A 13,573-nucleotide genomic window follows, 5' to 3' on the forward strand; every position below is an offset into this window, starting at 1 on the left:
TCTTGTTGGAAATTTTTTTTATTAAGGGAGACTTTTCGGAATTTTTTTTTTTTGGTCAAAAAATGATTACAAATAAGGGGGTTATGCCTTAAGAGCATCAGTAAGTTGATTTCTAACATCACTGGCCATGTTTAAAGCATAAAAAGTGCAGTTCTGCATCTTTTTGTTAAAAAATTGAAAAAAATATTCTCCAAGGCCATAAAAACATTTAGGATCGTGCCAAAAATTTAGGGTAGGTCGGGATACCGGAAACAAACAATTTTTTTTTTACACCTAAGTAGACAACAGTTAGGTGACGTTAGAAGCACTGTTTATGATAATCAGGATTCATAGGAATTGTAATCTTAGACTTTTTCCTAATTTATTGTTCAATTGTTGCACAGCAGTGTAATTCTGGGTAATAATAAATTTAGCAACAACAGTGTCTCCATATTCTCGCTAGATTTGCTAAATGAAATCTTATATTACAAAATGAGACTAAAAATTAAAGATCCCTGAATAAAGGATCACATTGAAAATCAGTTTATGACGCTTCACTTTTTGTATATAATTCTGTAATAAAGTACAAAAAATCCCATTACATAAAATTAGATGTATGTTTTATGGATTTTGTAAAAGAAGTAAGCGTAATATTCTAAAAATAGAATTCTTGGAAAAGTTCTATTCATAATATTCTAAATATAGAATCCCTGGAAAACTTTTGGTTTTCCCAGATCAAAACAAATACATTAAACACTCTGGTAGGGGAGAAAAACAGACCAATTTCCCAGAATTTGTTTACAGTATCGATATAAGTAAATATCAGGTTCGTCCAGAAAAGAAGACATTCTGATTTTCAAAATTTGAAGGCTCACTCAGAAGATTCATTCTTGAAAGATAATGGTTTTAGTATGCAGTTTTTTCTCTGTCAAGTCTGAAAGTTTGTGAGAGATTTAAGTTTTCTAGATTTGCGAAATGAATGACTAAGAAAAAAAATTATTGGAAAAAAAAATGCACAAGTGCTGTTTTTAATATTGATAGTATTACAATTATTCCACTAAGTCTTGTCATACATCAAAAAATATTTACCTTGAGATTTTAATTTAATTATAAAATCAGCGAACTTTTACCTGCACAAAAATATCTGATTTTACAGAATTAAAAAAAGAGTTAATAATAATCATTTCAATAGAGGTAACATTTCTTGGAATACAGTCAGACTTTGTTTGCTCGAACTCGACGGGACAGGAAAATTTGTTCTAGTTATTAGTAGTTTGAGTCGTAGAAGAATATGTACCTTATAGCAGGGACTGTGCCGGGACTTGATGATGAGTTCAAGGGAGGGGCGATGCTCAATTTTCGGAGTTCTTGCAAATATTGTTTGACTATATGTAAATTTCAGGTCATGTAGGGACATTAAACAGAAATAAGGGTTATATTGGCCAGAGTATTTTTTATTGCGCAGATAGACTTATGTTACAAAGTCTGTTGAGTTTAAGTAATCTGTAAGAATGTTTATTTCTTTCCTCATATTTGATGCTGATATTTTCTTAGAAAAAAACTTTTCTCTCAAGGCTCATCTCAGTGTTAGAGTCAGAGATTAGAGATACTTAAATTTTTTTCAGAAAGTGCTATTAAAGAGGATTTTATGACAGAGATATTTGTTTTATAGGACTCTAACAACTGATGCCAGTCTATTGCATGGTATACATGTAAATGTAGAATTGATGTCCATATTTTACAGTAGTAACAAAGTTAAATAAATGCACTATTTCAGCCTAACAAACCAATTGGTGATCGTGTGAAATCCAAATTTCGGCGTTTCAAGAATCTGTTCACGGAAACGGATAAACCTTCTCTGGAGAGAACATCGGCTCCAGATAAAGGAAGCCAGAAACGTAAAATTGAAGCAGTATGTATTTCTCTTACTTGTTTATCTTTCTAGAACTAGATTTTTACTCTTACATATCATGGATGTTGCTTGGATGAGCTACTAATGTTACGTTATTCAAGTTACCTTCATTATTGATTCAAACTTGCTAAGGTGATCAATGTGATTTGGTCATGCAGATATATAGACTAGCTCCTAGACTATGATATATCTTTTTACATTTTTATGATTGAATGTAGTGAACTGAGCCAGTCTATATCCTTTGTCCAATATCATAATTTCAACATCATTCCTCCGTGAAAATCTCTAAAATAGACTGACAATTGTCTCTGTAAAATTGAATCCATCAAAAAAGGGAAAATTGTAGAAATATATATATTATGAGTCTAGTGGCTAGTCTAGCAGATAACGGAAAGAACAAAGTTAACATTTTAAAGAACTATAATTTACTTGAATTCCACTATGTATGTACAAACTGATAATTAGAGCACTCACCCTTAGACAAATTTCTGAACTGTTAAATCATTTTTTTTCTGTAAAAAGTACTTAACAGTCTAGTATAACAAGTATCTGTAGATGTTACAACAGTGTCCATGTGGTAAATGTTTTGTTCAGGTGAAGAAGTTTCTGTTATTTCAGATAAGGAATAAAGTAAACCAGGCCTTTGAAGTGTTACAAAGTTCCCTGAGACAGAAAAACAACAACAACCCCGAGGAAGTTGATGGGGAAATAGCAGAAAGACTCTCCAGTGAGTTAAATAATGAATAATGTTTGTACAGCAATAGACTTTACAGCTGCTTGTTAATTTACTATTTCATTTTTAGTTTGACTTTTCGAAAGAAATGGAGAGCCATTGCACTCACCCCGGTGTTGACGTCAGCGTCGCTGTTGGTTAAAGTTTTTGCTAAAGTCAAATATCTCTGTTACTGTCAAAGCTATTGACTTGAAACTTAAAATACTTATTAACTATCAAAGTCAGTACTAGGAGAAACAATCCCCATAACTCTGCTTTGAATTTTGACTGAATTATGCCCCTTTTTAACTTAGAATTTTTGGTTAAAGTTTTTTATCAAGTCAAATATCTCTATTACTATCAAAGCTATTGACTTGAAAGTCAAAGGTCAAGGTCACAGTGACTCGGAACAGTTAAACGGTTTCCGGATGATAACTTGAGAATGCTTGGGTCCAGGATCATAAATTACACAGGTGTAACATGATAAAATATAGGTCAAGTTCAGCTTTAAGCCAGATAGGTCAAAGGTCAAGGTCACAATAATACGAAACAGTTAAACGGTTTCCGGATGATAACTTGAGAACCCTTGGGCCTAGGATCATAAAAATTGAGGGAGGTTGGTTATGACCAGCAGATGATCCCTAATGATTTTGAGGTCAGTAGGTCACAGGTCAAGGTCACAGTGACCTGGAACATTTAAACGGTTTTTGGACAATAACTTCAGAACACTTGGGCCCAAGATCACGAAACTTAATAGGGAGGTTGGTCATGACCTGCAGATGACCTGTATTGATTCTGAGTTCCTAAGGTCAAAGGACAGAGAGACACGGAACATTTAAACCTTTTTTGGACAATAACTTGAGAACGCTTGGGCCTAGGATCATGAAACTTCATAGGGAGGTTGATAATGACCAGCAGATGACCTCTATTGATTTTGAGATCAGTAGGTCAAATCTCTAATTCAGAGTCAAGCACTGAGAAAAGTAGTGTGGGCTGTCTTATGGACAGCTCTTGTTACTTATTAATAATCTGATTAAAAAAAAAAAAGCTGCAAGTTCTTGCAATGCTTTAGCTGACTTGTTGCTTTTGATCCCACAGACAAAGAGCATTGTTTTCTCATCTCAATACATCCATTATTTCAGTGATATACAAAACTTGGATTTCTAAATCCTTCAGTATTCTTACAGAATTCCATAAATTAACATGAGCAGTCCATTACCAAGTCAAGCTTGAAGTTTGTTTATGCTTATAAACTACTGTAAAAGCAGATATTTTAGCGAGGGTTTAATTTTCGCTATATTCATGAGGCCCTGCATCTCGTGAAAATTAATCTTCGCGTAAATATTCACCATTATTATGATTAGAATTCAAGGATGATACTAATTTTACAATTTCGGGAATATTAAAAATATCAAAGGGGCAAAATATGTGCTTTAACAGTAATCAACAAATAATTTTAACTGTTATTTCTGACAGGAGATTGTGGTTAATTCGTGGATTGTGAAGTCAACGGCAGCTGTTTTGCTATATAATAGTAACTTATTAAGTAAAGTTAGTAATATATAAAGCTCAAAAATATTAATATGGTGCATGTATAAAATGTTGAAGTGGTTTGAAGTGTGACTTACTTTGTGGTCATCTTCACTCGTAAGTGTTTTCCTATTAGTTATATTCATAAAGTAATTACTGATAAAAGTTAAGATCCCTTTGAAGCATTATCACAAGTATTTTAGGTTAACCGCTGTTTCAGAAATGTCATTGTTTGATTTAACGACGCATGCGGCAGATTTGGGTAAAAAAAAATTCCCAATAATAGAATTTGTTCAAACTTTGTATATGAATACAGTGTCATGTTAGAAACAGAATTATGAAACAAAAATCATAGGCCACCAGGCTTGTTCAGGAGTTATCTGCCCTTGAATAGGTAAATTTGCAGAACATTTAATTTAACTGCCTGGTTTTGCCCCAAATTTAATTCCAACTAATTATTAAAATGTCTGCTCATTTGTGGTTCAGAGGTTGAAATCCGTGAATTCATATCCCCACAAAACAGCAGTTTTAGCTGAAACAATGACCCTTCAAAACCTAAAATTACTTACATTCTTTTCAAGTTATCGCCCATTAGGGCAGCTATTGATAACCATAAAAAATTGTTACTTTAAATACAAAAATGTACATAATAATTATGAATGCATTGCCTTCTCTTCACCAGCATGTCATTAGTTATTGAATGGATTGAAATTATCACATGACAAAATTGTTTTTCTTATTGTTGGAAAAGTATAAAATCATGTACTTTGATTATAATGATTCCTTCATCATTTATTTATATTTAACTGATGGACCAAAATGCAAAAGCGCCCCCGGTGTGCAAATGGTTAAGGTCGGTGGAATCACTTGTCTCTCACAAAAACAACCAAATACTCGAATGTGATTCACACTTACTGATAAGTCTGAATATTTTTCTTAAATCTTTGTTTTTGTAATTAGAGTTTTTGTTGATTTGTGTGAAACTTAATGTTTTATATAATTGTAGATGATTCAGACAGTAAGGTAGATGAGCGGGAGATTAGGAAGCGAGTAGAATATTCCCGCAGTGTCAGAATCAAAACTGTAAGTATATCTCTTACCGTCATCAGCTATGATAGTAGACTTACAAAGTCTGTTGAGATCAAATAATCTGTAATAATATTAGTTTCTTCATACTGACACTGATATTTTCTCAAAACATTTTCTCTCTGGGTTAGAGACAGAGGCAAGAGATATTGTAAATTTTTTCAGAAAGTGGTATCAGAGAGGATTGATTTTATGGCCAGTGCTTTACATTTTATGACTCTAACGACTGATGCCAGTCTACTATGATAGCTACAGTTTCGATCGATCATTATTCAACAACTAAAAAAGTTCATTGAAAAACGGTTCTTAAAATTCTTCGCGGCTTAGGCCTTGATAAATTCTTTGTTAGGTTATGATATCCTCCCTCTCCTGATTTTTCAGGCTGGAAGACACTTTTCATGTAGAAAGAAAAGATGATTTAAAGAAAAATATTTTTGAAGATTGTTTTTAGAGGTGATATTTGTATTTCACTGACTGGCAGAGTGACTGTTCCCGTTGCTTTTTTTTTTATCTGTTTCTTTAACTAACATAAACTGTACCGAAAATTTAGTTTTTTTTTTTTTTTTGCTTGTCTTTTTAGCTCATAGTCTGCCAATATATTGGGAAAATGTGACTTCTGATGGCATTTTTTGTTAATGCTCGGATATTAGTATTAAAGTGTTCCTTAGAATCGAACATGAAATTTAAAAGGGGCTGTCGCCTTCTAGGGTTCCTCATTACAGTACAATGGGGTCAAAGGTCAAATAAGTGCATTTACAAATAAATTATGCCGCTGTGCTCTCGTTTTATTTTCATATACCATCTAAATTGGTTTAAATACTGTTTCTCAATGCTCTTTACTATTTTTTAAATAAAACTGATGATAATATATAAAATATATATATCTAATATATATATAATATTATAAAGAATAATATATAACGGCAAAGTATGTTTTACTTGATATGTTTGCTAATCTTTATATGTGGATGAACTAGTGAAATATTTTTGAAAATGTTGTATCAAAGGGCTATTTCAATGTAAATTCAAGGTTACAGACATGTCAAGGTCAAAACTGAACTTTTAAAAATGACTGCTAAGTTATTAACGGTAGCAAAATGATGCGTATATTAACAATATACACAACAACTTTTCTGACTCCACACCTGTTTTTCCCTTAATCACCAAATTTGACAGATTTGAATGAATGTTTTACACAATGTTAAATGATTATTTTATTATAATATAACATAAAAACCACCATAGCCTGATGTAAATTCATTTAACTGTAAGGGTAACAATAAGGTAACCCTTAAATTAAAAGTCACATTAGTAAATTCCAACTCACAGTAGTACACTTTGACCCTATTAATTCAATGATATTAAAATTGTTATATTCTGAATGTTCAACTCTGTTTAGTTGTAACGGAACATCTGTTAATATTTTCTGTTTGTACATATTAATTTTTATCAGGTTTGTGACGTCATTAATGACACCAAATTAATGACAAAATTGTTTAATCCCGCAGATGACAGTATTGCCGTATACAGACCAGCACCAAGTTGCATTCATTCGGTGACATTTTTTGTAGGGGGACGAGGGGTGGGGTACCTTATTTAAACTGTCATGGCACAACGAATGTACGAACAATTGATATCGTTGTTATGTTTATTTAATTGAACTGGTCATTAAACAGTGTGTCCAATTTTCATTCAAATCTGTGAAAATTTGGCAGAGATGAAAACAAAAGTCTGGTGTGCAGTTAGAAAAATTGTTGAGCAAATGATTACAAAATGACACTGCAAATGCATTTCTTGCATTTCAGGCAGCAATAAAACTTGAATTTAAGCTTTGAACTGACTATAAAAAGAATATTTACATATTGTACAATTTTTGAAATGTGTGCGAAAGAGAAAATATGATAGGTTTTGCAGAAGAAGACTAAAGCGGCGGAAAATGAATTACATATACATGTATAAACTTCTCACGTAAATAGTATTTTAGCTCAATCAGTAGAGCACATATCTAATGATCGAGGGGCCATGAGTTCGATCCCTGGCAATTTGATCATTGTCATGTGTGATTTCGTCCTCCACTTTCTGAATCATTTGGAGATGTCGGCAGTTACTTGCAGGGAAAAGGCTACTACTTGTAGAGACTCCAGAAACACTGATTAATTAATGATAATAAGTTAATTGACCGCCGTTACATTTATAATATTATATGAAATACTTCTCCAGCTCCTAAAGAAATGATTTCAGATCTGGTGATGATTCATTATTTGATATATATTTATGCTAATTCGTCCACGTGACGATGGTTAAATAGGACATTTTAGAAGAATAACTGAAATATTGGTCAGAGCATAGGTTTACACAGTACATGTACGGTAATAAACTAATCAGAAGAGATCTGTATGATTTCAACTAGTTAATCTATACACTATTCCCTTGATTCACTGTAATATAGTTATTTTTTAAGTCAGGCTTTTATCATCATATTTTAGGTATTTCCAATTAAGTAGCACATTTCAAGAACTAGATCTTCTATCACCGAAGCTCTTAATGCGATATTTGTGTCATTTTAGTCTAAAAATTCACCACGCTGTTTCTGTTTCGATCTTTTTTATCTTTGGCTTTGCTTCTACACTCTCACTTCTTATTTAAATCAAAGTTGAAAAACGAATCAGATCTGACATATGGTTTCAGACAGGATGTCCTTGACAACATTGTGAAAACAGTGATACATTGAAGTTATACCTTCCGATATTTTCATGATTACTGACATAATTATGATGGTTCAACTAATCAAAATGATGAAATATTGTGGTTCGATAGTTACCATGAGATATAAAAAGCGTAAAAATAACTTCCTGCATGATGAGAAGAGCATGAAGAAGAGATTTGAAATTCAAAATGATGGATTTATAATAAACAAATAATGCCGATTGATAAATTATGTCAGGCTAACCCGTCTATAGCTTGTGAAGTGTTATGGAGTTTATTCATTTTTTATACAAGGGTAAGACGTTATTTCTATATAAGGGAAATTCATTACAACATTCCGCACTGAATTAATTGACAATATATTTTACACGTTTAAGGCTACAATAGCATTAGCTCACAATTGCTTATTTTATAACAACAGTAGATTCCTTCTTGATACATTGGTAAGTTTCTCCACACGGTTCTATCACCAACCAATCACTCGGAAATCTAAAGGTGTTGTAACAGGAAAACAAACATGCTTTGCCCCTATATTCACGGTCATAAAGATCATACTAATAACATTCGATATACTATCGAATTCACTGAGAATTATCAAGCCTTTTTAAAGTTATGACATCTAAAGAACCAACATAACAAATATTTACAAAGTTGTAGATATTGAAACACTTGAAGAGCGGTTACAAGCTCTTATAATAGCCTAATGTCAGTGTGCAAGGAATATTTTTTTAGCTGATTCAAAAATATGAAAAGTACCATTTTTCATGCTGATCATCATACGTAAACCAATGGAATAGAGTTTTGATTGACAGCATGGACAGTTTTAGATAATGCTTGAGAAAAATTTCACATTTCATTTTATATCACAAACAGACTTAATCAAACCGAGAGTTTGATAGGACAAGCAACATGTGTAGTACAAGCTAACGTGACGTATACATTATATAGACCTTACACCGAGTTCGAGCAAGCAAACTTTAACTTTGCTAGTCTTTATAAAATACAGTCAAACCTGTCTATAAAGACCACCCTTGGGAGAAACAAAAAGTGGTTTTAATTGACAGGTGGTCTTTGTTCACAGGTAAAACATAAGTGTAAATGTTAAAATAGGAAACAAAACCAGTAGTGTTTAGAGACAGGTGGTTTTTGTTCAAAGGTGGTCTTTAGCACAGGTTTGACTGTACGCGCCATAGAATTTTTCTACCTGTACTGTTCATACAGACAACCATACAGGTAACCAACCAGCCATTATGGAAACTGTTAGCCAGAAAACGGAAATTTTAGAAGCATGAGAAAAATAACTTTCATAAATGAACAAAATATTCGAGCGTACGACAATTTAAGCTCATTCTATAGAAATACCTTTAGTCGTTTTGAATTTAGTCAGTCTTAAATGCTATAAATTTATTTGAAGTAATTTATTTTACTTCTGAAATTCATAATTATCACCGAAAAATTACAAGTTTGTACTAGAATGTAGCAAAAATTGCAGATATCTGAAGTTTATAACAAAAAATGCACTTACTGACCTTTGACCTTGTGCTGTGACCTTACTATGACCCTTAGAAGGCGACAGCCCCCCTGAAAAGTTTTCAATTTTTATAAAGTTAACAATGAACATGGCTGTCGGGCATTAACAAAAAATGCCATCATAGCCAATTTCTAGGCCTCTTTTTTGGATATATAGGCAGACTATCACCTGTCTTGAAGTGACAAAGTGAGCTATTGTGACCACTTGATGTCCATCGTCTGCCGTCCGTCAACAATTTGTAAAAAAATCTTCTTCTTGAAAACCACTGGGCAGAATTACACCAAACATCACAGGAATGATCCTTGGATGGCCCCCTTTCAAATTTATTCAAAGAATTGAATTCCATGCAGAACTCTGGTTGCCATGGCAACCGAAAGGAAAAACTTTAAAAATCTTCTTCTCAAAAACCAGAAGCCCTAGAGCTTAGATATTTGGTGTGAAGCATTGCCTAGTGGACCTCTACCAAGTTTGTTCAAATCATGACCCCGGGGTCAAAATTGACCCCGCCCCAGGGGTCACTTGATTTTACATAAGAAAATCTTAAAAAATCTTCTCAAAAACCAGAAGCTTAGAGCTTAGATATTTGACATGTAGCATTGCCTAGTGGACCTCTACTAAAATTGTTCAAATCATGACTCCTGGGGTTAAAATTGACCCCGCCCCAAGGGTCACTTGATTTTACATAGGAAAATATTAAAAAATCTTCTTCTCAAAAACCAGAAGCCCTAGAGCTTAGATATTTGGTGTGAAGCATTGCCTAGTGGACCTCTACCAAGTTTGTTCAAATCATGACCCCGGGGTCAAAATTGACCCCGCCCCAGGGGTCACTTGATTTTACATAAGAAAATCTTAAAAAATCTTCTTCTCAAAAACCAGAAGCTTAGAGCTTAGATATTTGACATGTAGCATTGCATAGTGGACTTCTACTAAAGTTTTTCAAATTATGACCCGGGGGTCAAAATTGACCCCCGCCCTAGGGGTCACTTGATTTTACATAGGAAAATCTTCAAAAATTTTCTAAAAATAAACCAGAAGGCCTAGAGCTTAGATATTTCACATGTAGCATTACCTAGTGGACCTCTACAAAATTTTTCATATCATGACCCCCTGGGTCAAAATTGACCCCGCCCCAGGGGTCACTTGATTTTGCATAGGAAAATCTTCAAAATTTTTCTAAAAATAAACCAGAAGGCCTAGAGCCTAGATATTTGACATGTAACATTGCCTAGTGGACCTCTACAAAATTTATTCAAATCATTTCCCCCGGGGTCAAAATTGACTCCACCCTAGGGGTCACTTGATTTTACATAGGAAAATCTTAAAAAAAAATTCTAAAAATAAACCAGAAGGCCTAGATCTTAGATATTTGACATGTAGCATTGCCTAGTAGACTTTTACAAAATTTATTCAAATTGATCCCGCCTCATGGGGTTACTTGATTGTACATAGAAAAATCTTCAAAATTTTCTAAAAATAAACCAGAAGGCCTAGAGCTTAGATATTTGACATGTAGCATTGCCTAGTGGACCTCTACAAAAGTTTTCAAATCTTGTTTTTAAAGTTACTTTAAGAAAATTTCAACTATATTTTCTCATAATTCTTTTGATTGATTTTTATTATGATCTTTTGACCTTGAAGACTTGTCCTTAAGTGCAGTGATAACAGGTGAGCGATATAGGGCCATCATGGCCCTCTTGTTTTGTGTTTTCGTACAAGATCAGTTACCAGAATTGAAAAATAAAATCCTCACCCCACACCCCCTCAACTCCACAGTATGAGAAAAATTTAGACAATAATTTAACAATTAATTTACAGTGACCTTAGTATAATTTAGTTTTGATAGGTCATACGCTTATTGATCAAACTGACAATCAGATCAATACAAAGGAAAGTGTTTATAGAAAGTTTATAGTACATTTATTCATTTATTCATTTCTTCAAGTTAAATATAGAACTGATTTATAAATACGTCTGGTAGGTGTGTAGTAATTACATACCAATTTATTTTTAGAATTCAGTAATGGTATCTGTATTGTGTACTTGGTCATAATGTTCATGTGGGCAAAAAAAAGTATTCATTAAGTTGGCAGACCCATTATGACAGTCAGTAATTTCCCAGCGATCACATATTTTCATATGTAATTTCATCATTCTTTAGTCATTATTATTTGGCTACTTGGCTTTTCTGTAACAACTGAAGAAAATTGATATGAGCCGCGCCATGAGAAAACCAGCATAGTGGCTTTGCGACCAGCATGAATCCAGACCAGTCTGCATATCCGCGCAGTCTGGTCAGGATCCATGCTGTTCGCTAACGGTTTCTTTAATGGCAATAGGCTTTGAAAGCAAACAGTATGGATCCTGACCAGACTGGTTTTCTCATGGTGTGGCTCATTTTGTATATGGAGACTATGCAGTCAAATGGAAATTGCAACTTTTTGTTATTTGCCAACCGCCTGATTGATGAATGAACTGCCCAATGAATGAAGAAATTCATACAACTTAAATACATTGTACATGTAAATACTGAGAGAAAAAAAACAACAGTAAAACACGGCTTGCTTGAGTATTGATAACTCGGGCACCAAGGCTGATTTGTGCAATTTATGCAGTCCAGGGCTGTTTTCTTAATATTCTCATTGTGAAATCAGTGCAACCTTGAACAGTTTATGTTTTACTCAATTTTATGATTTGTAGATTTTAGTTAAAGTTGTTTGCTTTTTGTTTTAGTCTAAAAGTATACGAGAGACAAGGAAACATGAAAAGAAGATATATCCCCAGTTGTTTGAACATGCAATGATAGTCAGCCTGCAACAGAATCAGGACACTGGTGTTTACGAGCCTTTTGTTGTGTACAAGTTCCCCGAAATCGTAAGTTTGTTACGTACTGTGAAATCATTAATTTTCGTTGGTGTCTGAATTTCCAGGGTGGTGTCAGTTCATAAAATACAATCCCACTCTCATGTACAAGAAAAATTCACATTTATATATATCTGTAAAATTTATGATGTACAAAATTCTAGTTACCATGGAAAAGCCAGTTTGTAAAAGCAACGAAATTACATACCCACAAAAATTAAATGATTTCGCAGTGTCTTACATTCAGCCTAGCTTTTCAAATTTTGTTTTAGAGTGATCCTGATCAGAACATCTCTAGACCTCATAACTATTTTGTGTGTACTTGCCAAAGCTCGGATACTGTAAAGTCAGATATTTTCGCAAGGCTTAATGTTTGCTTTATTTGGATATTGACTTTGTTCACGTGGTAGAGTATTCATGAAATACGACAAGCTTCTTAAGCATTTAGGACATTTGATTATGATGATAGCATTTTCGCAAGTATTCATTCTTGCAAACGGACCATTCCTGAATATACCAGTATCACAAATAAATCTGTTGCGAAAACCTCTGAGTTTACAGTAGACAACTCTATAACTAGTCATTCTAGTAGGAAATAAACTGTTTATGCATTGAAGTGGTTCATGGGAATAGTACTTCTATTCAAGAAATAAATTGTATTTCAGTAGGTTCATTTAGGTATTGAAAACATGGGATTGTTTAAAGTGTTTGGCAGGAATTAAGTCTTCATTTAAGCCCGAAAAATGTTTTTTTCAAACCCAGATTAATTTTTTTTTTTAACAACAATTCATGTATTACATAAGGTAGAGTAAATAAAAAATTATTTTCATATAAAAATATAACATACTAATGACCCCTAATGCCAAAGATGCAGGGAGACATTTAGTGTTTGAACTGCCCATCCATCCATCCATCCATCTGTCTGTCCATCCATCAGTCCATCCATCCATCCATCCATCCATTCACCCACCCATGCAATCATCCATCCATCTATCCACACAGTACTGTACTCAACTCCTTCTACAGTTTTTATCCAATTCAAATGAAACATCATCAACACAAATAGGACATACCCATATTATCAGGATTTTTATGCCCCCACTTTGAGGGGTGCATATAGATTTGCCCTTGTCTGTCCGTCCTTCTGAGAATGTTGTGTCGCGCCTAGCTCCAAAAGTATTTGACATAGAGTCACAAAACTTTACAGGAATGTTGGTCAGCATGTGTAGTTGTGCACCTGGGGTTTCGCGTCCGGATT

The 13,573-nt window shown here is 33.6% G+C and overlaps 1 protein-coding gene across 4 annotated transcripts in view; it reads left to right on the plus strand.

The window, feature by feature from the left end:
* The window catches only part of LOC123537576 (DENN domain-containing protein 2A-like), a 50,466-nt gene that overhangs the window by 15,836 nt on the left and 21,057 nt on the right, over positions 1-13,573 (plus strand). For all 4 annotated transcript variants that reach the window (XM_053527630.1, XM_053527629.1, XM_045321396.2 and 1 more), the window contains 4 exons: positions 1,757-1,891; positions 2,510-2,618; positions 5,140-5,216; positions 12,187-12,327. In XM_053527630.1, coding sequence (XP_053383605.1) covers positions 1,757-1,891; positions 2,510-2,618; positions 5,140-5,216; positions 12,187-12,327 — 462 coding nt within the window. The remainder of the gene's footprint in view (positions 1-1,756; positions 1,892-2,509; positions 2,619-5,139; positions 5,217-12,186; positions 12,328-13,573) is intronic.

The sequence above is a fragment of the Mercenaria mercenaria genome, chromosome 17, assembly GCF_021730395.1.
Source record: "Mercenaria mercenaria strain notata chromosome 17, MADL_Memer_1, whole genome shotgun sequence".
Taxonomy (NCBI): Eukaryota; Metazoa; Mollusca; class Bivalvia; order Venerida; family Veneridae; genus Mercenaria; species Mercenaria mercenaria.